At 47.9% G+C, this 26,700-nt stretch overlaps 2 protein-coding genes across 14 annotated transcripts in view; both read left to right on the top strand.

The window, feature by feature from the left end:
• SLX4 (SLX4 structure-specific endonuclease subunit) overlaps positions 1–16,293 on the top strand; it is a 31,356-nt gene extending 15,063 nt beyond the window's left edge. For 10 of the 11 annotated variants that reach the window (XM_054213126.1, XM_054213127.1, XM_054213129.1 and 7 more), the window contains 10 exons: positions 479–693; positions 1,808–2,121; positions 3,619–3,901; positions 5,204–5,292; positions 8,397–8,543; positions 10,291–10,460; positions 11,217–13,675; positions 14,507–14,609; positions 14,848–15,330; positions 15,951–16,293. In XM_054213126.1, the coding sequence (XP_054069101.1) occupies positions 479–693; positions 1,808–2,121; positions 3,619–3,901; positions 5,204–5,292; positions 8,397–8,543; positions 10,291–10,460; positions 11,217–13,675; positions 14,507–14,609; positions 14,848–15,330; positions 15,951–16,287 (4,600 nt within the window). In that variant the 3' untranslated portion in view covers positions 16,288–16,293. The remainder of the gene's footprint in view (positions 1–478; positions 694–1,807; positions 2,122–3,618; positions 3,902–5,203; positions 5,293–8,396; positions 8,544–10,290; positions 10,461–11,216; positions 13,676–14,506; positions 14,610–14,847; positions 15,331–15,950) is intronic. The other variant, XM_054213132.1, reaches the window with a different exon arrangement.
• A 3,861-nt stretch (positions 16,294–20,154) lies between these two features.
• Positions 20,155–26,629, top strand: LOC128914312 (zinc finger protein 501-like). 3 transcript variants are annotated; one of them, XM_054213137.1, is made up of 3 exons: positions 20,155–20,276; positions 21,196–21,309; positions 24,724–26,629. In XM_054213137.1, exons 2-3 carry the CDS (start codon positions 21,219–21,221, stop codon positions 25,908–25,910), a joined length of 1,278 nt encoding a protein of 425 aa, XP_054069112.1. In that variant the 5' UTR covers positions 20,155–20,276; positions 21,196–21,218; the 3' UTR covers positions 25,911–26,629. The 3 variants fall into 3 exon arrangements, with proteins under 3 accessions (XP_054069112.1, XP_054069111.1, XP_054069113.1); XM_054213136.1 differs by lacking the exon at positions 20,155–20,276 and adding an exon at positions 20,930–20,988; XM_054213138.1 differs by lacking the exon at positions 20,155–20,276 and adding an exon at positions 23,323–23,468 and having other exon boundaries at positions 21,006–21,309.
• The last annotated feature ends 71 nt before the right edge of the window (positions 26,630–26,700 follow it).

The raw sequence follows: 26,700 nt of genomic DNA, 5'->3' as shown, positions 1-26,700 counted from the left end.
GCATCTGCTGTCTTGGATTTGAACAGAATCTTGAGAGTACAGCAAGTGGTGCCTGACTGAATTTGTAGAAGGGCTCGTAAGTCCCTTTGTGCTGAGGAAGGACCATTGCCTGTTCCCCACAGAAGCGGAAAAGTGGGAAAGCATTTTCTGGCAGTCGTGTTTTTGCCCTGCTTCAACTTGTTTTTTCCCCTTAGGTACAAAAAAGAGTTCAAGACAGAGATAGCCGATGTTTACATCAGTGCTGTGGTCTTGTGGTTACCTTTTCAAAATAAGACTTTCTCTAAATTGCTCTAAATTCCATGGGTGATAAGAAATCCTTCGCTTTCTGCTAGGGTAGAAGGTACTGAATAGTTTTTCATTATCCTGGATATGGGAATCTCTCAGAGCCAGTAGAGCAGCTGGTCTGGAGTGTTCAGTGTTTCTTGTCTCTGATCCAGTCACATTAACTTGGGCTTCCTGCTGCATTCTTATATTTCAGCAATCAACCGAGCAGGTCAAAGCGAAAAGGCACCGCCAAAGAGGACTCAAAGAAAACACAGAAGAGGGCCAAAATGGAGACTAAGGATGAAGATTTGCTGGTTGCTATGGCAATGTCACGCTCTCTGTTGGAGCAAGAAAAGCAGGAACAAGCAAAATCAGTTACAAATGTGAAACCGGTGGCTGCTTTGCCAATCAAATGGAAGCCAGGATCAGGTATGTGTTAAAGTGAGTTAGTGTCAAAGGCTGTGTTATTGGAGAAATAATGTAGCACAGCCTGCTCTTCACTGAAACTTTCCTGTTGGGTATAGGAGGGATGACAGCCCTGTTTCTGTTTTATTTAAGCTGTCAGAGCTTCAACATTATGCAGTATCCACACACAGTCAAGAAAGGCTGCAGGATGTCCATGGGTCTTAGTGAAATCCCTTAGGAATCTCATGCTTTTTTTTCTCCTATTGATTGTTTTGAATCTGTAAAATATTCTTAAGATAAGCTGTTCTTTTTTGTAGACTGTGGAAGTGAAAAGAAATAACATCAACAGATTATTGTTATTTCTTCTGCAGTAGATTTTGTCTGTTCAGCCTGCTGCAACCTGGATTAATGCAGCTTTTTCAGCCTTATCTCTCTATTTTCCATCTGTAGTGGACATATGTGTATAGTACATGCTGTGGAGCCTGTGCTTCGCACTTTCAGTGTGCAGAAAGGTTTAGAAGGGAAGACAACTACCCGGGGAGAGCATTGAGTGCTCTGTAGAAGGGAGAATTTGCTCTTTGTGCCACTGGTCTGGTATTCTCCTGCCAACAAGTACTGCCAGTTGGATTTGGGGTTGGGCATTAGTAAGGCAGAGGTAGTAAGACAGAGGATTCCCAAATGAAGCAGTGCAGTGTTCATAGGAGCTGTGGTTTGATATAATCAGTGACCTGTACACAAGAAAAGGAGTCCTTCGTGGATTTATTGGCAGTTTTTTCTCCCTTTTTAGCAAAGCACTGGGATCTAGTCAAGGGCCGTACAGGTGCCATTCCATGGGTGTGGGAGGTAGACTGCATGGTTACCAGTTGCTTCCGTAATGATCAGATCTTGTAGAGGTGTGACCTCTCCCAACAGACAGCAGAGCAGTGTGAGCAGGGGTCAGTCTTTTCTGGAGTTCATTTCTCCCAGAAGGCTGATGTGAGGCTTCAGACTACCTGCAGAAATATTAAGAGTTGTGTTCAGCTTGTAGCTGACATTTGGTCATCACTGACTACAACACCTGAAGGAGCTGGCATGTTAAGCTCCTCTGCTCTGTGCGTTCAGTTGTTTATTTGGATTCCTCTTCCTTTTCTTTTTAAAGAGAAAAAACGGCGTAGAAGAGGCCCAACTGCAACTCCACCATTACTGCTTCAGGACCCGGAGAAAGCCCGCAAAAGGATCCAAGAGCGAGTAGCTATGCTGCTTGCAGAAGAGGTGGAATTCCCTCCCACCCCTAAGCTTCCCACTAGTAGGATTTTGGAGGATAAATCTGGGAAAGCAACCTGGCTCTTGCCATTGTCCAAAACCAGGCAGTGCTTTTTATGGAATATCAGTGCTCTGACAGGACCCTATGACCCTGAATCATTCTACACTGCTGAATTAATCCCTCCAATTGTACCTTGGAAGCCTGTGCAGGTGCGATTCTCTGTTCTTGTTCTGATACTTGTGTGCCCTAGTTCACTTGCCCTGTAACCCTGCTGTTTCCTCATTTGGTGTTTAAATAAATGGTCCCCTGCCTCTCCATACTCATACTGCTCGTGCCCTCTTGTCCCCTGATCTTACAGTTAGGTTTTATGGTCTTGAACTTTCGTTTCTCCTGTTTGGAGAGGAGACTAAGGCTCGTGTTACCATGTTATTCCACGAGCTTTCAGAAAATACAGTTGATGGGAACAGAGTACTGAGTAAACGGACTCCATTGTGGTCATTTTTCTTCTAGTTTGTCTCACCTTTACAGCAGCCTGACTCTTGTTTTCCTTCTTGGCACTTTTCTCTGATTGATTCTAGTATAAGCTTTACCCGCGTGTTGCGCTCAGCAAGGAACTGAGTGAAAAGCTTAAACTGAAGGCTGATATTTGTCTTGCACAGAGGAGAAGGTGGGAGCACCTAGAGTTGTAAAGGGAAGCATTTGCACTTCAGGCTTTCCCTGTGCATCCCACTGCCTCTTGGTGCATATGAGCTTTGCTCCAGTTTTCAGTTCCACTGTTTCATTCTGGTTTTCACCTAGATCCCCAGCCTCTTTCAGTGCTCTGTATTTTTATAAAACGTACCTACAGAAATAGACAATTTGTTTTAGTCTCTCATCACACGAGAAGAAGGATATCACTTCTCTTCCTTCCCTCATTCTTCCGTTGAAGAATTATTTGGTGCTTCTCTTCAAAAACTACTGTGCATATATAGGTGCTTTATTTAATACTTCTTCCCTAGTCAAAGCCCAGAGTTTTTCACTGGTTTATTTCAGGCTAGGGCTGTAGTGGAGGAACTCCATTCTATGAAGATTGTTGACCTTTTGTTCAAGTGAAAAACTGCCAGAGAAGTTTAAAAAGTAGGAAAGCCTTTAAAATCATGGCGAGAGTGTGTTTTCCCTCTGATTCTTTCCATTCACAGAAATGGCTATACCATTTTTACCTAGAAATAAACAAACAAAACTATTTTTATTGGGAAACAGAGACCAAACCTGGAAAATAGCAGCTCCAAGGTGAAAGTTTGATGTAGTTACATGTAACTGCAAAAGCATTTCAGAACTCAGAACAGAAGCACCTGGAGAGCTTCAGCTGTGACTGTTGCCAAGCGCTCCAACTATAATGAAATACTTAGATGTTGGTGTGGGAGCATTTCCACCATCTTTTCTCCCTGCTTGGCAATTTCCTGCACAGACATGCTCCTGGAGAAACCACCCTTTCTGCATTTCTGTTGTATTTTCCTTTCTTCTGTTCAGAGCTTTCTAATCTCTGGAAAGTCCTTCATAAAACTGCAGAGAGCTTTTGCTGCAGAAGGCCCTGTACCTGGGGAATGCTCTGTAATCTTTTGCTAGATGTTTCAAAAGTATGAACTAGAGACTGTACTCTGAGCTCTGCAAATATGTAAAACGAGATGTAATTTATTGATGTCTTTTTTTCCCCCTTTTTTGATCAGAATCATAAGCCAGAGAACCTTCTGCCTTCCATGGAATCCGATCAGCCAAAAACATCCCAGCAAATTCAGCCTGACCTCAGTTCTCACGAGCCCACGTGCACACAGGTTGGAGGCCAAACCTCTGATGAATCCAAGTCAGGCCGTGAAGGAGATGGGCAGTTTTTTTCTCACAGCCAGAAGGATGTTCAGACCCTGCAGGACCTAGTTGAGTTGGCCAGGGAAGGACTTACCCTCACTCAGTGGAACCTTGACGTTGACCACGTTCAGGCAGCGGAGCAGCCAGGTGAGTTCTGGCAGCTTTGTGAGCCCCGTCCTTAGTCCCCTCAGCTGCGCAGAGCCAGACTCACACTGTGCTGAGTTAGGAGAGCTGTGACAACACCCACAGGATGTTGATCCAAGAGGTGATATTGCAGGGGGACATTTTTCTGCAGTACGCTTTAGACACAATCAAGCTCATGTTTCTGAAATGATTCATAAATCCCGTATTTTAAAATTCCCTTAAAATATCAAAGTATTTATTGCCAGGTATGTTCAACAGCTGGGCCGAAATGCTTATCCCAGCTATTTGGACAGTCTTTCTGTTACATGCACTGTCTTTTGAGGTCTTGAGACAATCAGGTGAGAGAGAAGTGCAATGAGGGATGATTTTATGTTGGTAGATTGATTGCACAAACACAAAGTTTATCTGTACCTGTACAGAGTTGAAAAAAGCCAACATCTAGAATTCCTCTATGGGCAACTTTCTGATGTCCCCAGTCACAGATGCACATGGTGCACAACTACACATTTCAAGGTCAGTGATATCCCTTAAAATGGCCTGGCTGTTCAGCAGCATGTTTTGCGTGTCTCCTGTTCACCTGTGCAAGAACATGGTTGCTAAGTTCACCTGTCTGCATTTTCACTTGGGTATAATATTCCTCAATTCCCCTACTAAACTGCAGCAAATGATTCGTGGTCCTATAAAACTACTCCTGGCATTTCAGTGGAGATATATATCTTCCTGGGTGAGGGAAATCATTTCCGCACATCAGTGTATATTGTGTGTGTAAATGAGTCCAGGTGGAGAAAAAACACTGTGCAGACACTAATGCACCAGAACCCAGGGCTTGGGCTGTGTGAAACTGATTTCACTGGCTGCCTCAGAGCACTAGGGCCCCCGGCGTTTTGTTTAGGTTGAAATGCGGATCCAAGATTCTGCCTGTCTGCTAGGGTGAGGCCATGGCATCTCCCATCCCACTCTGGGTCGTAGTTTTTTTTCCCCACTGGAGAAAAACTGAGGTGGAAGCACAGAAGTATGCTGCACTCTGCAGTTCCTCCATCTGGATGATAATGGCGCGCACAGATGTGCAGGAGATCGGTGCTGCTCGTGGCTGAATGGTACTCGGGTACCCACAGCCTGTCACAGCCCAGAGCCAAACCCTCCCATAGAGGTGTGAGGGAGAGGCTGAGCCTTCATCTCAGTCAGGCTGGTTCCAGCAGCTGTCTCGGGGAGCTGTCATGGCAAGGATCCCCTGAGGAGTTCTGACATCACTCTGTCACACTGAGAAGTTGTATGTGATTCGTGATGTGCATTTTCTTCTTTTAGGAAAAGAACTGACTTCCAGTGATACTCCACATAGTGGCTTTGTGCCCGCGTCCAGAGAGAAGAGCCTCCTGATGAGCAGCGGTAAAAGGGTAAGGACAGCCCTTTTTTTCTGCTTTTTTTTTTATTTATTCAGCACCGTAAAAAAGAAGCTATTGATTTGTGCAATTCATAGAAGTGTGGAATATTTCCCATTCCTTTCCATAGAAAGAGAGAGGTGCTTAATGGTCACAGTTACTCAGGAATCATCGTGGGCACAGGTGAGATGAGCACATGTGGTGGTATTTCACTGATGCCCCCAGGCAGGCCTGTGGATTTTTCAGTCCTTGTCCTACCTGATGAGAGAGATGATTTAAAATGACAGGTAATGTAAGGCCAATTTGCACATAGGTTAAATAGTTGTGTTATAGCACTAAGAGTAGGAACTACTGGGGTAGGAACTAGGGATGCAGCTGCACCGTGTTAGGCAGTACTTTGCGTTAGGCCCAGGCTATCCAAGAGAAAACTGGCTGCAGCCCAGGAGAGACAGAGCTGGCTGGTGCTTCCTCCAGGCTCACACACCAGCTACTTCGGGTGGTTCTGAATGGAGCTGTTCCTCCTCTGACACCTTCCTCTCCACGCCATGCCTTGCAAGGAAGTCTTGCAAGGACTGGCTGACTCGCACTAAATTCTCTCATTTGGCATAAAAGCCTGATGGATGATGGAGAATGCTGTGAGGTCCATGGAAGGTGAGCACTTTTTTTCTGCTAATGTGAGCTTTTAAAAGGTTTAGTATAGAAAATCCTCCGTTGTGGGAACACATCAGAGGATCTAGCTTGAAAATCAGTGTGCCCTCTATGGTGACGGGGTGAAGAATACAGGCTAGTAAGTCACAGATCACTTCTTTATCAAGCCAGTAAGCGTTCTGTAGATCACATCTTACCCCAGATGCACCAGTGGATGTGTAATCCTCCATGGATGTAGAATCAGTTTTCTGCAATTGAAGTGCATATAAAAAAACCCATAATTCATCTTCCTGCCAGGGTCATCTGCTTTATCTGGTGAAACTTGCTATCTTTAGTTTGATAATAAATAATCATGCCATGAAAGCTAGTAGCTTTTGATGCCTTGAGAATGCACTTTCATATGTGCTAATAGAATTAAGAGACCTGTAAAAGGAGACAATTCTCTGAGGTAGGAATCTACTAAACTTGAGCATCCCAGCTACTTGTTACAGAAACTCTAGATGTTCTTTGGGGGTATTAAAAAAATAATAATCCTTAGCAGGAAAAACCATCTTGCTTTATAAGCTTCTGAGTCTATTAAACCAGAGGCCTTTAGCAAAACAGAAACTGTTCTGATACTGTTGTTGAAACTCAGTTGCTACCAGAAAAAAACCAGTATGATCATTTTTTCAGATTTAGTTTGATTCCGTGATAGTTTTCCTGAGCAAATGAAGTGTTGCTGAAGAGTTGGATTGTGAGTGGGAGAGATTTGTGCTTTATGTGAGCACAAACGGGGTGTAACCGTGTAGAGCAAATACATCCATTGCAACGGTAACGTGTCTCCCCACCCATATCTTAAGACCATTGTCACATCTGCGAAGTCCAGTCTAACCGGCTCCTCAGTAGGAGAGAGTGTTTTAGCGTGTTCTCCGACAGGAGCACATGCCCACTCGGTGCTACCTTCGCACCAGCGTGTTTGCTTTGCACTGGTGCAGCCAGGAGGTTTCTAGCCTTATTTAATTTCCCCATTCCTGATTCATAATTTTAGCATCAGCAGGAAAGCTGTTCTGGGCTTGCTGCCTGGAACGTAGCATCAGGAGTCTGTGTTTGCTGGCTTCCTGAGGTACTGTCTTGCAGGTATCCTACCTGCCAAGAATAAGAAAGCAAGAAACACCAGATTAGTTTCCAGACTGAGCTTCCTGTCTTCCCCTTGGAGATCAGTCCACACCACTGCCATGACATACAGAGTCTTCTCTAGCCCACCTACGAAGGCCTGGAAGAAGTGTTCTGGTGTGTGCTGCTGTTTTGATGCTAATTAGTGTTGGCTGCCTGCAAACACATGCTGGAGTGAGTAGAAAGGTTGGGTTTCCGCAGTCCACTGCTAATGTAGAAACCTGCTAATAAAATAAAGAGCTGTGTTGTTCCAGGTGGAACTGCATCACATGCAGATGTTCACTGGAATAGGACTTGCAGTTCCTCAACTCTGCAGTAGGTTTGAAAAGCCGCAGGGTCAATGATTAGTGTGTTAACTATAAACTGGTTTCCACTTACAGTCAGGCAGCCTCTCAGCCATGAGCTGAGGGTATTTCACACCTCTCTGAAGCCACTGCCAGAGCCACAACACTTGCCTAGAGGGATCTGAGCCTTTAGAAGATTGCCTGGGGTGGGTTTGTGTTGGGAGCAGCTCCAGAGCAGAAACAGTGTTCATTACTGCTGTCTTTGGAAGCATACCCCAGGCCTGACCAGTAACCAGTCACAGGTAGCTCAGTCAACCAGCCCTCCCCAAAATTCCAGCAAGTAGTTCTAGAATGATAATCGAAATTCTGTTTCTTTTTTATAATTGAGTGGAATTTTCAAAAGAGGTTTCAGTAACATGCACATAAATTCCTTTGAACTAGACACCTACATTAGTTTAATTCTATGTGGGCCCCTTGTTGCGGATCTGCTCTTCTCAGCTGTCATTGCCAGACAGTGAATGAGAGAAGAAAGGCTCATTACCCCATCCCTGAGTCATCCTCTGTCCTCTTACTCTAATTATAGTGAATTGAGTTCAAGTCCGTCAAAGTGGAAATTACAGTTTCCTAAAAATGTGGTAGAAGGCAGTAGATCAAGAGGCCAACTCTAGGCAGCGGCTAGACCACATCAGGAAATGGTGTGGTGAAGATCTGAGGGTGATAATTTGCTGTAATACAAGGCAGAACAAGTATAGTAGAATATAACATGACTGCCCATTCTTCACAATTGCCAGACTGTGAAAAAGTGGAGGAAAACAAAGCCAGAAACGTCTGTTAGACTTGTCTGCTTATTTGTCGTATGGAAGGGTTGAAGTTGATAATGCTGATGATTATCTTCAGGAGGCAGGGGCAGTGTGTCCAAGTTGGGGCCCACGCTACGGCAGTGCTGACAAACTGAGTTATTCCCTTCTTATTTTTCAGGGAAATGTTTGACAGCTGTAATGTAACTTCTGTCTTTGTGTTCTTTCTGTGTTCTAGTCCTCTCTCAGGGTGCTGGCTGAAGATTTCAGTGCAATGGTCAACAACCCCCACTTAAGTGATGTCCAATTCCAGGTGGACTCTGGGGAAGTCCTTTATGCCCACATGTTTGTGTTGTACGCACGGTGTCCGCAGGTCGTTCAACTTGTAAGTACTGCTGGCATGCTTTCCTCCTCTGCTTCAGGAAAGCCCAGACTGCCCACACCTACAATCAGTTAATGCGACGGAATCGGCACAGAGCACTGCTGGGTCTGATGGCAAGCGCCTCTGGATCTGCAGTGGTTTTCCAGCTTAGGAAACCAGAATCCTGACAAAGTGGTGGAAAATATGGTACTTTGTCTGGGAGGGCTATGGGGGAGGCAAGGATCCTTCCTTGCATTCTGCCCATGAGCAGTGGAGGAAGCTTCCTAAGTGCTTTTTGCCCTTGGATTTTTGTACTTGTGCAAGTGCAGAGTGCCTTGTCTGTCTTGGTGTGTCCTGCCTGTCACCCAGGCTGGAAGCATCTCTCTCTGGTGTAGAGAGATTCTGGGAAGTACTTGAAAATAACCTACACAGAGGTTTTGTCACTCTCAGAGTTGCTTTGGAGGTAGCTGCACTGAATTGTGCTTTTCTGCAAGGCTACTGAAGTAGTTCTTCTGTTCCTGGAAGCATTTTGGGTTGAATAGTTCCCAGCCTGCTCCTATGCAGTCTCCTGTCGGGACAGTGAAAGGCACCGAGCCTAAGATTTGAACTCTGCTCTTTCACAGAGCTGCTACCAGTCCATACAGCCAGCTCCCTGACAAAGGAAGCTTTCTTTAAAGCTGTCCTTGTGGAAACAGTAGAATTAGTTATATCCTCGTGCGTGTTGGCAGTAGTTTCCACCCAGGGTGACTCACGCCATTTCTAAGGGGTCCATGAGAGTTTGGGGAGGGGAAGCAAGTTCATATATGCCATACAGCAGCCTTACATGAAAATTTTTAAGGGATATTTGTAACCATTAGCAAATGTGCATGTGCCCACAGATCAAATGACTTTAAAAACAGCTGGGTTAGCCACGTTCTCTTATTATTTCCCTGCAACTCTGTCTGGCTTCAGCATTCCCGTCCACTGTTTTCATGGGCAGGAATCATTTGTGTGGGTAGAGTTGTGGGATTGGCCCCATGCTGTATTTTTGATTCCTGCAAAGGCTTGTTTTCCTGTAAGTCCCCACCTGCAGAGCAGCATTTCATGTTTATTTTCTGTATAGGTGAGGGACTGCTCTTCTTCGGGTAACAAGGAGACAGTAATTAATCAAAGATGACTTTGGAGCTCGTGTTTTGTGTTGCATGGTGTCCCCGATGTTGGAGAGAGTTTCAGATAGCATAATACGTGATTTGGCTGCAAAGGAAGTAAGACCTTCCTGAACTGGAGACGCATTTTTGCCGAAACCTGAGGTCAAATTGGACCCTCACAGATAATGGTCCAGTTCAGTGGAATAGTATTTTGTATGGTGTCTCTTTTCCTTTGAGACATCCGGAGAACTAGAGTTTTGGCAGTGCATCAAGGGTAAGTAAATTCAAAACAGATCAGAGGAAGCTCACTTGTAGAGAGGTGTTGATAACTCTGGAACTTGTGTTCTGGGAAGTAATTTGATTCCAAAACTAACTGGAGGACTCTAAGACCATCTTTTATATGTGTGACTAAACCAATTCGAGTAGTCAAACTTTATCCAAGCCAACGGCTGTAGCGTTAGGAAGGAAATGGCCTGTTCCACATGAAGCTCTGCATAACTGGTCATTTTGGATTCCCTCTGAGTCATCAGGTCCTGGTCCCAGGATGAGACTTTGGCGAATTAAAGCAGTAAGGTGATAGGAACAAGAACATTGCTGTTGCTATTCCTTTACAGCAAATGGACTTTGTTTTCTTCCTACCCCAGGTTCACAGCGAAGGGTTCTTGGTGGAGGAGGATGGGAACGCGCAGACGCGCCGTGTGCTGCTGAGTGACGTGACAGGAGAGGCAGTGTGTGCCTTCCTGCGATACCTTTATGCTGCTGATGCTGACATCCCCGCTGGGGTGCTGCCCCAGGTGGGGACTCTGGCTGCCAGGTTCGTATCGTGGCCACGTTTTGGATCCCCTCCTGCTTTCAGCCACACAGACCCCCTTGCAGTTTTAGTGGCTCACAAATTCCATAGTCCTCTCCTTACATCTTCAATGAAACTTGAACATAAGAACATCCTACCCTCATCTTTTCCATGAGCTTCTCACACAAATTGTACTTGTGTGAGATTTTCTATGTTCAATATATTCCTAGCAAACTTTTGCCAAGAGTTTTGTCTCAGGATCTTTATTGACGGCTGATGCGGACAGTGATGATGAGCATATCTTCTATATCTGATTCTCATAGCATTGCACTAGTGATGCACTTAATCTGAACAACACTTGTGTTAGAATGCTAATGTGTTGTGTCAGCCACGCTCTCAGTCGTGATCCTAGGTGTGTGCTAATTAAAGAGCTTGAAATAGGAGCAGTTGCTGAGATGCCATGAAGCTTACACGTGACAGACACTATCCGGCCATTCTAGGGGCTCTCACCAGTGCAAATGACAAAGAGGTTTTAGTGTAGTTGTAGAGCTGTTTAGTCTCAAACATAGCAAGAGTGAGCCTGATGCTTTTACGTGAGTGACACCTGGAAAAGGGAATCTGAATTTTAGGAGTATGCTGAATCTTGTACATCTTAGGAAACCAGCATCGTCATGCAAATTCTTTACAAGGCTCACACGAGTGATCAGGCAGCCAAATGGTTAAGAAATACTGGAGGAGGAAAATACTAACATTATTATTATTATTATTATATTCTTGCAGGTTTGGTGTGAGGGAACTGATGGCAAAGTGTGAAAACAACACTGGAGAGAGTCAGGTGTCTTCTGGAGTGGATTCAGAAGATGATCTTATCTCTGTGAGGGATGAAAAAGATTGTGAGGACAGAGCTGAGAACTTCCAAGACCTCTTGAAGTCAGTGTGGGTGGGTGAAGATGAGGAAGAAGAACCTATGCTGGACCCTGAATGCCAGAAGGAAGATGACAATGGGGTGGGTGAACAGGAGCTGGAGGAAATCTATGAGTTTGCTGCAACTCAGAGAAAGATGGCTCAAGGTGAAACAGAGGTGAGCGAGGGAACAGACTGCAGCGTCTGCAGTGATACTGAGGCAGCCCAAGGTACAAACCAGCAAACTGAGGAGGAAGAGGTAGAGAGATCTGAATCTGCTTCAATAAGCAACAACTTCAAAGATTTGAGGGATGACAATGATGTGGAAAGATCTAAATGTGGCTCCTCTGCACAGGAGAAAATGCAGAATATAAATAGGTGCAAGAGCGTGAATGCTGCACAGACCACTTTTGTTCTTCACCACAGTGAACCTCAAAAATGGGACGTAGCATCCCATGGTGCCACCGCTAATGAAGGAGAGACCGTTAGGAGATGTGAAGGTGTGAAGGATTCCAAGTCATCTCAGGTCTCACATGATGGGGCAGATCACTGTGAAAAACAGTTTCCTAACTTCAACAGTGATACTAATATAAATGAAAGTTATGAACACTTGTTTTCTGCAACTCAGGGGGATTACTGTGAGCCTTCCCCAATGGAAGAGGTTATCAGAGAATCAGGAAAGGCTCCTAGTGAAAAACATGTTGATGTTAATGATTCACATCTGTACAGCAAGTCACAAAAAGACCTCTCTCCACATAGGAATGGTTTTTACAGGAGTCCTCCTCCTAAACCTTATGTGCCCCTTTTTCCTGCTCTTGGGTCTTCACCTGCATCCCCAAAAACAGAGAGAAAGTGTGCCAGAGAACACGTGTCGACACCAAAGCAAAACAAAAAGGAAAAATCATTCCCATGTGATGAAACGCACTTTCAGAAAGCCAACGAGCGGGATACTGCATCAAGAAATGACAACACAATTTCTCCAGCAGAGCATCTCGACGTTGATCTAAACAAGCATACGTATGTGCCAGTGTTGTCATCACCCGTCGTCAGAACTGGGGATGCTGCAGCTCAGGGGAACGAGGAGGGTGATGTTATTGTTTTATCTTCTGATGATGAAATGGAATTACAACAAAACAAGAAGTCACCAGAGTCAGGCTCTGCTCAGAAGGAAATGGAAATCCCTGGGCAACTGAAATGTACAAACATAGAGCGAGGTCCTGAAACACCAAAACCTGAACCTAACTCATCAGTCGCTGAAACAGAGCTGAGATCAACCCAGGGCTCAGGTGGCATTACGGATACAGGGCATATAAGTAACAATGTAAAGATATCCACTGAATTGCCTCTCAGCAGACAAATGGATGCTTGCACGGAGAGCAAACGCAGTCCAAACCTGAGCCCTCAAAAAAGCCTTGGTCATGAAATGTCTTCATGTACAGACAGCTCCTGGCTAGTGCCAGACACACCGGTTCTGAGCAAAAGCAGAAGTTTCTCAACACAGACTGTGATCACCAGTATTAATTTATTAAAGAGTCCAGGATCTAAACTCAGCACAAAGAACTTAGCAGCAGATAATAGTAACCATGAAATGGCTGGAAATTTAATAAAAGTTGGTGAAACAATGTTGTCAGACAAACATTTGCCTATGGAAACCTCAGTCAGTGGAGGGAGCCTTCCCAGCAGCCCAGCAGCGGGATCGTTTTCCAAGAACTCCCCACCGGTTTCTCCAGCAGATCCAGTTCTCTCCCCTGGACACACCAACATAAAAAGCAAGTGTGCCAAGATCTCATTTTTATCCCAACCTGCGCCTCCACGCCAGGAGCAGTTGTCGGAAGATAAAGCAAATATCAGTGTGGTTGAGGTAGAGGACAGTGAAAAGGAAATAAGTCTCCCTTCTGTGAGTAGTAGCGTCCTGCTTTGTGACGAGCCCCCAATCCCCTTTGATGACTGCTGGCAGGTTGAATATCTGTCGCCAGTCAGAGGTAACAGCCAGGACTCCAACCGGGTCAGCCATGCGAAGACCAGCACTGCCAGCAGCGCCCAACCAGGCTCTTGGCACAACCAGTGGGAGAGCCCAGCCCACGCGCAGGAAATTAAGGGCAGTACCCCTCTTCGAGGAAGTCCTGTTGGCAGAAGAACAACTTTGCTCTGTCTTGAAAAGAGCCCTATTGAGGCATGTTCACCAGTGGGCAGTAGACCAAGTTACCTGAACTCCAAAATCTGGGATGATTGGAACGGAGAAGAGGAGGAAGATGAATTTCCAGAGATGCTTCCTCTGTCTCAGCGGTTGCCAGCTGCAGCCGGTGCCTGTCAGACAGATCCTGTGGAGACTCCTGGTGAGAGCTGATATTGAAAAATAGATTTATTGGACTAGGTTGAATTGTTTTCTTTTTAAGTGGTCATCTCACTTGTTCACTTGATACGTTGAAAGGGTCCCTGCCCACAGGTGGGCTTCACTCATGCCATCCTTTCTAAAAGCTCTGCTGAGGCACTGCTGTCTTCTGCTGCCTTCTGTTTTCTGGTCTGGGCCCTCAGAACAGACCTCTGCGTGCCTGGCACATACCCTTGTGTGGTTCCTTCCATCTAAGCCCAGTAATTGATTTTATAGTATCTGACTAAACGTATTATTAATTATGCCATACCAAATGATTAGTTTAATGGGTGTTTAGAACATGATGGGTTAGACTGACTGTGCTTCACAGTATCAGTAAATTGGCATCATTAAATCAGTATCTAACTCAGGACCCCAGGAGCCTGACTTGCTCATTGTCTTCTGCAAGTCCCTGTTACGAAATTTCCTTCCTGGGAGAAGAGCCATTTCACAGAATTGAGTAAACATGTTTTTTTAACTGCCTTGTAAATGTTGCCTGTTCTAACAAAGACCTGAACGGGGTTCATATTCAGACGTGACATATGTCTTAATTTAAGCTGTTTTCTGATTTAAAGGCAATAAAAACCAAGTATCCCAGCTTAGGAAAAAAACCAAATCATTGATTGTTCCATGCAGTGTGAAGCTGAGTAATAATTAAAAGAGCTTGTAGAAAAGTAGTGCTATTTAAACAATTGTTATATAATATTAGAATATCTGCCACTAAGAGGGGAAGACATCAGCCATTCCAAATCCTTTCTGTACTAATTCCGGTCATGGTAATTTCATTCTGCTGCAGAACCTTCCTTTCAGGAGAACGACAAGCCTCCCAGCACTCCAGTGACACCAATGCCAGCTTACTCCATCATGGAGACCCCGCAGCTGAAGAAGGAGTTGAGCAGGTGAGCGTTACCTCCACGAGTACATCTCTTTATGAGCAGCAACTGGCTGGCAGATGGTGTGAAAGAAAGCCCCTGGGTTGAAAGGGAAAGCTCGGTGGAGCTCCAATCAGTGTTTTTTGGAGGTCATGTCACACTTTTCCAGCTGACCACTGGACTTCCTGGCCTGAGTCCCTTCCTGAGCTGTGACAGTGGCAGGTGCAGCGTTATCTTAACCTGAGCTCCCACCTTTCTCTTTCAGATTTGGGGTTCGTGCTCTCCCAAAACGCCAGATGGTGCTGAAGCTGAAGGAGATATTCCAGTATACGCACCGGGATGTGGACTCTGACTTTGAGGATGATATCCCATCTTCCCAGCGTCCCTTGCAGAAGTCCCCAGCCAAATGTTCTAAGCAGTCGAAGGCAGGCCAGGCTGCAGGTGGAAAGCGTGCCAGTGCCCCAAGGGCTGTGGGCAAAAGGAAGCAGGTTGCTACGGCTTCTTCAGTGCTCCCTGTGGGGAGGGCTGATGACGACCTTGTTGGAGCCCGTGAAACAGGCTGTGCAGCACCCAAGGAGGGAACTAAAATGTCACATCACCCAGAAGGAGGCAAAGAGCACAAAAGGTCATCTGTATCTCCAGAGGGATGGTCTCTGGAAGCTGATGGTGAGGAACCAATGCTCTCGGCATCTCAGGAGTCTGCAGTTTCTTCATTGGATGGAAGCGACATCTCTTTTGGTTCACAGAGGTAAGGGAAAAAAAATACTAAACAAAGCAATGGTCAATGGTGCAGGGCAGAGATGAGCTAGGAACATGGCAGACAAAGGAGTGTCCATGTGGCCTACAGTGGCCCTGACACCTCCTAGGGCTTGTCATTTGAAGGTCAACATGCTCCTACAAGAGAAATAGGCTTTGAGTTTCTTTAGTCTAATTCCCAGTGAGCTATTCTCAGAACACAGAAGTGCACGCAGTGTGGCTGTGTGTGGGCAAGGCCCAAATCCAGCATGCCTGGTCTCCGTAAGTTCAAGCGACAGGGAGCCCTCAGTGTTGCCTGAGAGCCTGCAGCGAGAGTAGGGAGAGGACGGCACAGCACTGTGCAGTGGAGGCTGCTGCGGTATGGCAGCAGTAGGTGCTGTGGGTCAGGAGCAAGGAATGCCAGGCAGCTCCGGGGCTGGGTGAGCAGGACAGGGCTGCGGCGGCAGAACACATGCCATCTTCTGCTTCGTTCATTTTGTGGGTGCTGGTATTGGAGAGTCTGTGATCCTACAGAGGGTGGTCACAGGGGTTGGCCATCAGGGACTTGGGGATGGCCTGTCCTGGATGGCCTGTTCTTTCCTTGATCTCTCATTTACTTGATCTCGCTTTTAGTTCTTTTGTGAATGGATTTGAAGCCTGTGCTTTTGCATCCGAGGAGGAGGAAGAGGAGTTTCCAGCATCTCAGGCAGCAGCTCGGGAAGAAGAGAAGCTGGAGGCAGTAAGGTGCTACATCCGTTCAAACACAGCCCTGTACCGCAGGATTCTCTTTTATGAACCAATTGAACTGGCAGACCTGCACACAGAGCTGAAACAGAACGGCATTAAAATTTCCAAGGCAAAGCTGCTGGACTTTTTAGATGCTCACTGTATCACATTTACCACAGCCGGAGCCCGGAAAGAGAAGGAACAGAAAAGAAAGGGGAAGAAAAAACAGAGGAGACGATACTGAATGGAGCCCACTCCTCCATCCTGAAAATTTTGTACATGGAGGCCTTCCTGCTAAGCTGGAAACGCCGTTCCAGCCTGGTGCTAGCAGTGGTGCTGTGATCGGTGGGTGCACTGCTCCTCCCTGTGGTCTGCTCGCAGATGACATGCTGGAGAATGGCTCTGACGAATTGCCCACTCCTCCAGTGCCTTCAGCGCGCAGGTCATCTGGAGCCTCTTCCCCGTCCCCCTATTTTCTTCTTGTGCCTTTTCTTTCCATTTTTCTAATACGTTTTAGGTCCCCAACTTTTCTTCCTGGTGGTGCTTCTAGAGGCAGGTGCTTCCCCCCGTGACACTTGCCAAGACCTTTTCCCTGGCCTTAGGCTGAGAAATGCTTCACCCTTCAAATTCCAGTATTCAGTAGAATAACCCGCCTGCAAGAAACCTGTCCCCTTTTCCCCTGTGTGAAGCACTGACTGTTTAAAGCCCAGTGACTTCTGTCTTCCTTTCTTCAGCATACAATTGCCCTGTTGATTGTTAAGGCAGGGAGTGTTGAGGAAAAACGATGCCTGTCTTCTGTCCTCGGCTCAATTTGTAATTTCTGGTAAAACTCTTAAATCTGTGTTTCTTAAATGGCTGCAAAACAGCAGAGGTGTTTTTCTGGTCTCTTTGTGATGTCTCCCAAACATGCCCTCTGACACCAGGTGTCATCTGAAAGCCCTTTAGATTTGAACATTTGGTTCTATGTGTTCGCTTGCGTGCTAGATCTGTGTTAAAGGTACCATCTGCTCCATTTTCTGAGTGCCGTTTTACCTTGTCAGTGTAGCTGGAGTATGTCCTCGACAGAGATGTTTTTAAGAAAACAGTATTATAGTGCCCATTGGATCTCTTCAGCACTTCTAACCTGATCTAAACCTACTTCTCTGACCAGTCTTGTTTTCAAACTGGACTGATCTTGGGTTGTAAACTGTCTGGGACTCTTGGGGAAGTCTCGGACCCTAAATTGTCATCTTTTATGTATTTACTTTCACGACATCTTCTGACTTTGTTCTGGCAGTTCTGAGTCTGCAAAGGGTCTCACTCAACAAAAGGGACACAACACTTCAAAAAAAGAAGCCAGATTTCTAAACCTATTTATATATTTGGAACTTATAAATATTTTTCTATTTTTGATAAAGCATATCCTTGGTTTTATTTGATTTATATTCTACACAATAAACTATTTGCGATGTAATGATAGACTATAAATAATGTCTTATGACAGACTTGGGTGGGGTTTCTAAGCACCAAAGTTGGGTCTAGTCGAGAGCAGTAGAGTCCACAGTCTGTGCCTGAACTGGCCGAAACCCCAAGCAGAGAACTGGAGGAAGAAGAGTTGTCACAAGTGCCCAGCAGCAAGAAGAGGTGGAATAGGAGTGTCTACCTGGCAGCAGCTGATGAATTGGCTACCTGGAGAGAGATGAGCTAGCCAAAGGTAAGGGAGACCTGGGGTGGAGGGTCCGGTGGACTGCTGGTGGAGGGGAAATGGGCGACCACTTCTGAACCTTCTCTGTCAGGTGTCATGGCATTGTATGATGGTGGGGGGACCTCCTAGCAAAGCCTTCTGCCATGTCTGGTGAATTTTCAGGAATTTGGGATGGTTTTCTCCCTTGGCAGTCACGTCACTTTTCCTTCCCCCACCTTCTTGTGCGGGAGTTGCCAGGAGATGACTTTGTTATGTGGAAAGGACAAGGCTTGCCTGAAGTGGCATTCTAGGAAATGTTGTTTCCCTCAGTATACCATGTATTCCTCTCTCAAGTACGCACTTCATACACGGAAAAAGCTTCCGTCCTACTTACCAGTCTTAATATGAGAAAATAAATAAGATCCCTTCCCTGCTTTTTTGCTCTGTTTTTCAGTAAGACTTGTATTTACGATGACAGATTTTGCAGTTAATTCTTTATTACATCTTAACCTTCAATGAACGCAGTGTCACTGTGCAGTGGATATAGATTACAATCATTCATATAGCACTGTGTTATAAAAAAATGTTCAGTGTGTTATGAAAAAAATCAGAATGTTAATCACTTAAATGTCTCCATCCTCCTGTCTTTGTCATCCTTAAACCTTGCAACCGGGCGGTCTTTGCCTAATGTGGAAAGATGATTTCAAATACCACTTCTGTGCTGCCAGGGTTTGGAGGTGACCGTCCTGCAGAGGCTTGCCTCGATGCCTCCTTGTTGCTGAGGCTGACAAAATGAAATGTCTCTTGTAATTCTAGAACTTTTCTCAGATGATGAGAAAAGGATTTAACATCTTTTACAGCCTTCAAGACCGCAAGGACAGATCTGCCATACACTGCAAATTATCTGAAAGCAATCATTCATTCGCCTGCTTCATTTATCCGTAAGCAAAGCGTGCCTCCCCGAGCTAACGCTGGTGTTGCCATCTGCCAGTGATAATGTGTTGCCAAACAGTTGGATTTGTAGCTATTTCTGTGTTTTCTTACCTTGCTAATGCAGGCTCCTTTGTCTTGGAAAATACATTGTCATCATTTTTTATTTCCAACTGTGTAGTAACAGCTAGCAAAAATATTTTGATAGTCCTGTTTGTTTTAACACTTCCAAGGCTGCAGGAAAAAAACAACCTTTTCAACTAAGGTATTATTTTTAAATTAAGGAAAGGAGCAGATAACATTACTGGCATTGCACAAAGCTGCTGCCTTACCAAGATGCGAGCTCTGAGCGAGCTTTGGAAGACACTGCTTCTGAATTCCCTGTGACAATCAAAGGGTCTGTGGGATTGATGATTGATACTCCTTTGCAGCTACACCATGTTGGTTTGGGTATTGTCACGTTTCCTGCCTGAAAGAAAAATAGCCTCAGTAGGTTTATTCTGAAAAGCTGTGCTGCAGATGTTTACATAACCATCTTGCATGTGAGAAGAGAGCTGTTTTCTTACGCGGGCACAGTTCTGTGTGTCCGCTTACTCCAGAAGTCACCCTTTCTTAATGGCATTTCTTGAGTGGGTGTGACCTGTCACCGTGGTCTCTGCCACGGCCAAGACCCACAGAAGGGCCCATTTGACTGCAAAATATGACAATGCTGTAAAGTCCAGAGTGGTGACTGTTGGGCCAGCATGGCCCAGGTATTGCGCTTACAGTGACAGCATTTAGATATTGAAGGGATAAATCCGAGAGCAATCCTTCCTGCAGTTCTTTAAGGGGACTGGAGCTGTTCTGGAAGTCCATTTCAAATGGACTTGTTTACTTTTCAGATCATTCCAGCATAAAATTTCTTCTGGAGGCATTGCATATAAGCTGCTTGTTGTTTAATGACACAAAGCACCTGGAAGAGTTGTTGCAGCCTTCAGCAAAGGCGTCTCTGCAATTCAGTTGCTGTCCCCCAGAACAGGGTTTTGGAGGTACCTGCAGTACTTCTCTGCCAGGTTCCTGGCCTCTCCAGCTGCTCTACTGCCCAGGCAGTCATCTTGTAAGCGTAGATCACCAAGGAGTGGGTTCTCACTAAGGATTTAAGTGATTGCTAAGGATTTAAGCTTGTGACGGAACACAGCACAAGCCCACTCCCCCTTTCCCAACACCGAAGGCTACATCTCCGCTCTCGGGACCAAGGAGGCTCCAGCAGCCTGGCAGTGTCCCCAGCAGATCATCATCTCTTGGAAGGGCACTGAGCCAAGTACGAATTCCCAGAGCTCTGCCTTGGTGTCCTCTAGGTACTTTCTTCTCCTCAGAAAGCGCTGGCTGCTATCATGTCTTGGTCACTGAGTATCTGCGAGGAAGGGCTGGTGGTGTCCCCATGGTGGGTGTTTGCTGTTGGCCTGATGGGGATAATCCTGCCCAGTCTTCTCCTCCACAGGCACCCAGAGAGGAGCCCTTCTCCTGTGAGGAGACACTCAGGCAGCCATGGTGTCTCACCCTGCACCGGAGAGGCCCTATACTGTGTCCAGTTTTGGGCCCCTCGCTGCAACAAAGACACTGAGGTGCTGGAGCGTGTCCAGAGGAGGGCAACGGAGCTGGTGAGGGGTCTGGAGCACAAGTCCTGTGAGGGGCGGCTGAGGGAGCTGGGGGTGTTCAGCCTGGAGAAGAGGAGGCTGAGGGGAGACCTTCTCGCTCCCTACAGCTCCCTGAAAGGAGGGGGTAGCCAGGGGGGGTCGGTCTCTTCTCCCAAGGAACAGGCGATGGGACAAGAGGAAAGGGCCTCAAGTTGCGCCAGGGGAGGTTTAGGATGGATTTTAGGAAAAACTGCTTCACCGAAAGGGTTGCCAAGCATTGGAAAGGCTGCCCAGGGCAGTGGTGGAGTCACCATCCCTGGGGGTATTTAAAAGCCGGGCAGACGTGGTGCTGAGGGACACGGGTTAGTGGTGGGTTTGGGCAGTGCTGGGTTGATGGTTGGACTCGATGATCTGAAAGGTCCCTTCCAACCTGGACGACTCTATGGTTCTGCCAGTGCGGGGAGGGGGTGGCGTGAGCTGGGAGCGCCCCGTCAGTGGTGGACAGCCCCTGCTGGGGACGAGCAGGGCCCCCCGAAGGGTACGGTGTGTCCGGCGGGCTGCCCGCGGAGTCCCGCTGTGGGGCGGGCCCGGCGCCATCCCAACCCCACCGCCGCCATTTTCGGTCTCCCTCAGCGGCGAAGGCGCCGCGCGCCATTGGCCGCCGCCGTCACGTGACAGCGGCCCCCTCGCCCCCGGCACCAGCGGCTGGCGGCGGGGCCGGCCGGGACCGGCGCAGGTACCGGGCCGGGGGGGGAAGTGGGGGGGGAGTGTTGCCCCGGGGATCCCCCGGCGGGACCCCGCCCCGCTCGGCCCCCCCAGCCCGGCGGCTGCACTCACTCCCCCGCGGCCGCAGGGGTGCCCGGTCGGCGGGGAGCTGCCGGTTCCCAAGCCCCTCCGGTAAAGCTCAGCTCGCTGACGCTCCCCGTTTCCTTTCCCGGAGCAGGACCCCCAGGAGCAGAGCCGGAGATGATCTCCCACATGGATCAACCGGAGGAGCGGTGGTTCTCCCGCCTCCACGCCTACCGAGGGACGAGCCTTCCCGGGGGCACCTGTCCAGGTAACAGCCATCCGTCACCGGTAAACCGGCGGGGAGGAGAGCGGTGCCAGGACCCCCGATCCCACCAGACCGCACAAGAGTAGTGGTGTGGGGTCGCACGGGGGTCCCCCCGGCTTGTCCTGCAGCCTCTGAGGGGCTGGAGGCCCGGAGGAGAGCAGAGGAGTGGTGGTGTCCCTGGCCCAGGTTATCTGTGGCCTCAGAAATGCCCAAACCAGACAGGTGATGGTTTGATATCTTGCAGCGCTCTCTCTATTTTCTTGTCTTCTGCAGTTATGTACGCGTTCACATCCATGACAGCTTGCAGCAAGGAGTTCCGCAGCTTTCTTAGCTGTTTTGTGAGTCACTGCCACCTTTGGTTTGCTTTGAAGCTGCCTTCTAGTAGTTCTCTTGATGTCAGTAGTTCTTAATTTAGAACTACTAAAGCAGGGTGGATCCATACCCGCCCCACGGTTTTTATAGTCCTCTGATATTCCCTATCAGCTGTACCGTTTCCCAGCAGAACAGGCAGTTGAGTCATCTCCACTCCAGAAGCCATCCTGTACCTTTGATCAGTCGAGTCACCCCTCGGTATCTTTCTCAGCTCCATTAGAGTTTCTCTGAAATGGAAGATCCGTCCCTGCCTCGCACACAGTCAGGATGTAGGGCTTGAGCAGCGAGGCAGAATTACATTCTTCTCTTTTATTTTCTGTTTTTTCACCAACAATCGCTAACATTTGATTAATTGTTTTATCTGCCTAGGAGCTCTAGTTTTCACCTGTCTGCTCTAACTCTAAGGTGCCATTCCTGGGTGATACCAGGAACATCCTAGCCCCATCCTGGTATAAGCACAAGGTATAGAGGCTCTTCCCCTCTGCAGTTCTTCATGTTTACCTGCAATGAATGTCCTGTCATTCACTTCATCAGTATCATAAGGCTCTGCCATAGTTGATCTTTACAGTCAGCCTTTGTCACTTTAACCCTGAATAGCACCAGCAGATGTTTCCACCTCCCCTTTCCCTCCCTTACCACTTTATTGAGGGTCACTCATCCCATAGCAGCTTAGTTGCTTCATCAGTTCGGGTGAAAGACGAACGTCTTTTGGGAATGCCTTTGGACTCCACATCTCCCTTTTGCTGAAATTGGTGGCATCTCTGAAGAACTCCGAGTGGTTTGTGAAGTGAGACATCTATTTCCAAAGGCCATGCCAGCCCTTTCACAGTCTACCTTCTTTGTCCATCTATTCATTAATTCTCTTACTCCGGTTGTCCTCCTGCTGCTGTGAGGCAGGCCAAAGCACAAGCCAGAGCTTCTCTTGAGAAAGAGAGATCCAAGGATACATTTCAGATGATATTTAGGTTCTCTCCCAATATGTACGCTTACTCTGCTTACCTGCAGCTTGCCTTGCAGCTATAGCACTGGAAGTCTTGAGCTTAACAGAGGTCTTGCCATCGACCCAAACTGGCATGAGCTGAGGAAGAACCACGTTCTTCCTGTCTCTCTTGCCCATTCATTTTTGCCAGTTCAGCTTTATACTTCTGGTATTAATTCTTCAGCATTGTGAACTTACTTTCCCTCTGCTTAAAATACCTCCAAGCGAGTCCCGGTCATTATGATTTTGATCAAACCCATTACAGACAACTTGTCCCGGATGCCAATGTCTCAGAAATAACAAAAATGGTTGTTTTTGTTGAGAGCTGGAGAAGTTGTGAGCTGGAGCCATGGCTGTCATCATTGTAATAAGAAGCTTGAAACTCCTGACCTTCCCCAAAAAGCACAGAACACCACTGAACACTTTATTTTCGTGTACTTTGAAGGCCTTTTCAAGTTCTGTGTAAAGAACCAAAATTCTGTGTAAGAACCAAGGCTAGTGTAGGTGAAGGATATCTCTCTGGGCCCAACAGCAAGAGAACAACTTCACTAGCTCCATCGTCTACTCAGTACGTCTGACAGACAGGTCAAGAGCTTCATGCTGGCCTGCCAGAAATGTCCTCGTCTTGTCCTGTCTTTGGATATCACCTTTCTCTTTTCCTCCAGGCCTGGATGCAGTAGCTGCAGACAAGTGGAAATGCCTTCATGGTGAATAGCAAAGTTCCGGTTTTTGTTCCTCTCGAGGGATGATTTTAATGAAAACTGTATGAGGGAAGAAGTGGCATCGCTACCACACCAAACTGCCATAAAAGGTATCTCAGGAGTTCGCTGTGAAATCATATTGTGATGTTTTCTTACACTGACTAGAAAGAGGAAGATCGAGTATGTACATATATCAGTCTGGGCTGAAATTCTATACTTTCCTTCCTTTATTGCATGCTTACGGTTCAGTGGTGGCTCTCCTTTACCAAGGCATGCACTTCCTTATCACAACTCAGCCAGACCACAGGAAGTGCCTGTGGTTTGTACATCAATCCCACACGACTGATATATTTATTTCACAAGAGTTTTCAGAGAAGCAGGAGGTACTGTTGAATCTTTAAGTAGACAAATCTGGAGGTCTGTGTGTTTGTGGCTTTGGTCCTCAGCCTGTTCCATATTTTGGGTCTACGTATAGTCAACAGCCAGTCATCCTTCAAGTCCTTCACCCCTGGAAGTCCCTATAAAGAGATCATCTGGAAGTCTCTTTCTTGGATTGACCTGTCTTAAACCTGCATGTGATGCCTCTCTTGAGAGATACCTGTTGTCATTTTTACATCCTGTGTACATCCCTCTGGCATCCATTTATCCTTCCCTGGCAGCAGAACGGTACACCCCACAGGTCCTGTCTTGCCAGTTTAGTGTACAAGCCCTCATTAAGCCTGCAAACAGCTACATTTCCCCACTGACAGCAAAAGCCACAGCATTGTTGGGGGTGCATTCACCAACCACCTTTCACGACAGATTTGTTCTGCACCAATGGAAGCATAAAGTTACCTTTCTTCTGCTCTAAGGTTGGCATAAACCAGGCTCCAGGTGGTCACCGTGTCTCGTGCCTTAGGGCCAGCATCTCCTTTGTGTATCTTCTCTCTCTCTGCACCACTAGCAGCACAAGAGCAGGGAGGTTGCATCTGTTGCAACCCAAGTAACGTTCTGCTGAACAAATCAGTTCTTTACCGCCCTTCTCTGCCTCCCAGTTCAACTTTTAATAACATTTTCAAATACAATATCCCAGGAGAGCAGCTGTCTTTCCCATTTGAGCACTAAGCTTTTACCTCCAATATGCCAATAATTTCAGTAGATCCAGGATCAGGCAAAGCATGCAGGGTTGCATGCAGGGCTGTTTCCAGGGTTTGTTCCTGTGAAGACTCCGAAAAATCCACTGTGTAGTTTGGAGGGACATATCAGAACTTTTTATACTTAAAGTCAATCTGATGATTTTTTAGAATTTGTCCTCTTTTGCTTTCCCTTGTGCAAAATTTTCCTGTCCTGCATGTGACTTCTTTCTGGATTCTCATTTTATTGCAGCGGAAGATGGGATTGTGAGCAAGAAAGAGGAAGATGCCCACCAAGGCATCCCCAGGCCAGTGGAGTCCATGGGTTTACTCTTGGGACTCTCCAAGGAGAACAGTTCCCAGAATCCTGCACAGGACCCGGTCCTCCCACACAGGTCAGAAAGGGTTCAAAGACCTCTGGGGAAGAGGCAAAGCCGGGTGACACTGTGTGGAAAAAGTTTCCGGAGACTGCCAGATATTATCCAGCAGAGAAATCCTTCTGCGGGAAGACTGACAATATGTGGGGACTGTGGGAAGAGCTTCAGGGTGAGCTCCAACCTCATCCAGCATCGGAGAATCCACACCGGAGAGAAACCCTTCGCCTGCACTGAGTGCGGGGAGAGTTTCCGGCAGCGGTCGCATCTCATCCAGCACCAGAGAATCCACACAGGGGAGAGGCCCTATGCGTGCTCCGAGTGCGGAAAGAGCTTCAGCATGAGCTCGAAGCTGATCCGGCACCAGGTAACCCACACCGGGGAGAAGCCGTACAAGTGCTCTGAGTGCGGGAAAAGCTTCTCCGGGAACTCTCAGCTTGTCCAGCACCGGCGAGTGCACACTGGGGAGAAACCCTATGAGTGCAGCGACTGTGGGAAGAGCTTCAGCGTGAGCTCGGCCCTGACGCGACACCAGCGGGTCCACACCGGGGAGAAACCCTACGAGTGCACGGAGTGCGGGAAGAGCTTCAGCCAGAGCTCTGAGCTCATGAAGCACCAGCGGGTCCACACCGGGGAGAAGCCGTATGAGTGCTCGGAGTGCGGGAAGAGCTTTACCGTGAGTTCAGCCCTCATCCAACACCGGCGGTTCCACATGGGCGAGCGTCCTTACAGGTGCACCGAGTGTGGAAAGAGCTTCACCGTGAGCTCCCACCTCATCCAGCACCGCCGCTTCCACACCGGGGAGCGCCCCTTTGAGTGCACCGAGTGTGGGAAGAACTTCCTGTGGAGATCAGCCCTGCTCCGGCACCACCGGGTCCACACAGGGGAGAGGCCCTACGCCTGTGCCGACTGTGGGGACAGCTTTCGGCAGAGCGCCCACCTCATCCAGCACCGGCGCATCCACACCGGGGAGCGTCCCTACGCCTGTGCTGACTGCGGGAAGGGCTTCACCGTGAGCTCTGCGCTCCTCCGGCACCAGCAGATCCACAGGGGAGGGGAGCCCTAGAAGGGGGGAGCACAGGGAACAGTTAGGTCCGATACCCTGGGAGCATCCCTGTGGAAGCAAAGCCCAGTGTCCCTCTCCCTTTGCCCTGTCGGCCGCCCTGCTTGCGGTGGGTGAAAGCAATTTCTTTTTAGGAGAATGAGTCCTAAAAGAGAGAGGTGGAAGAAGGGGAGAGTCGGTGCAAGGAGCGGAATTGGAGGTTTGGGGAAGAGCGCGTGCCACAGCAGGGGCAGGAGGTGGTGTCTGGAGGGTCTAGCTCCTGGGAGAGGGAGAGGAAATAGTTTGAAAAGGCTGGAATGTACTTGGTGGTGTATTTTAAAAGAAGGAAAACACCTTGCCTTTTCTCCTTTTGGACAATTTATGGAGGGAACAAAATGGACCATCGTAGAGCCTGCGACTCTCCTATCAGATAAACGAAAGCTCTGGCGTTCCCTCCCTGACGCTGCTGCGGCCAGAGGCTCGGAATTACCGTCCTCAGCCCGGGGGCTGGGCCTGTGGCAGGGGGAAGCCAAAAGCCCTGGCGGCCCTGCCGGTGGGGATGGCAGCGGGGGGTTGGGGGGGGCGGCTCCCGCGGGACCCCAACGGTGCGATCGGTTCTAAAGCTGCCCAATAAAGCCGCGGTCACAAACCGGCGCCTCCGCCATTTCCCGTTTACCACACCGCCCTTCCCGGTGGCCCCTGCGCCCGCACGCGCCGGATGTCCCCCTCCCCGCAGGGGGCGGGGCCTGGAGCGACGCCGGCGGCCGCCGTTGCCGGAGGGCGGTGCGCGGTGGGGAGGGGCTTAGGACCGCCG

This window comes from Rissa tridactyla, chromosome 8 (assembly GCF_028500815.1).
Source record: "Rissa tridactyla isolate bRisTri1 chromosome 8, bRisTri1.patW.cur.20221130, whole genome shotgun sequence".
Lineage (NCBI taxonomy): Eukaryota > Metazoa > Chordata > Aves > Charadriiformes > Laridae > Rissa > Rissa tridactyla.
The sequence above is the reverse complement of the archived record's forward strand: the minus strand, read 5'-3'. Positions and strand labels throughout refer to the sequence as shown.

Excerpts from the sequence above, each read along its gene's own strand:
- LOC128914312 (XM_054213137.1), top strand. The coding sequence starts at position 21,219 with ATGATCTCCCACATGGATCAACCGGAGGAGCGGTGGTTCTCCCGCCTC. Across the intron at positions 21,310-24,723 it reads TCCCGGGGGCACCTGTCCAG|CGGAAGATGGGATTGTGAGC; the intron begins GTAACAGCCATC and ends ATTTTATTGCAG.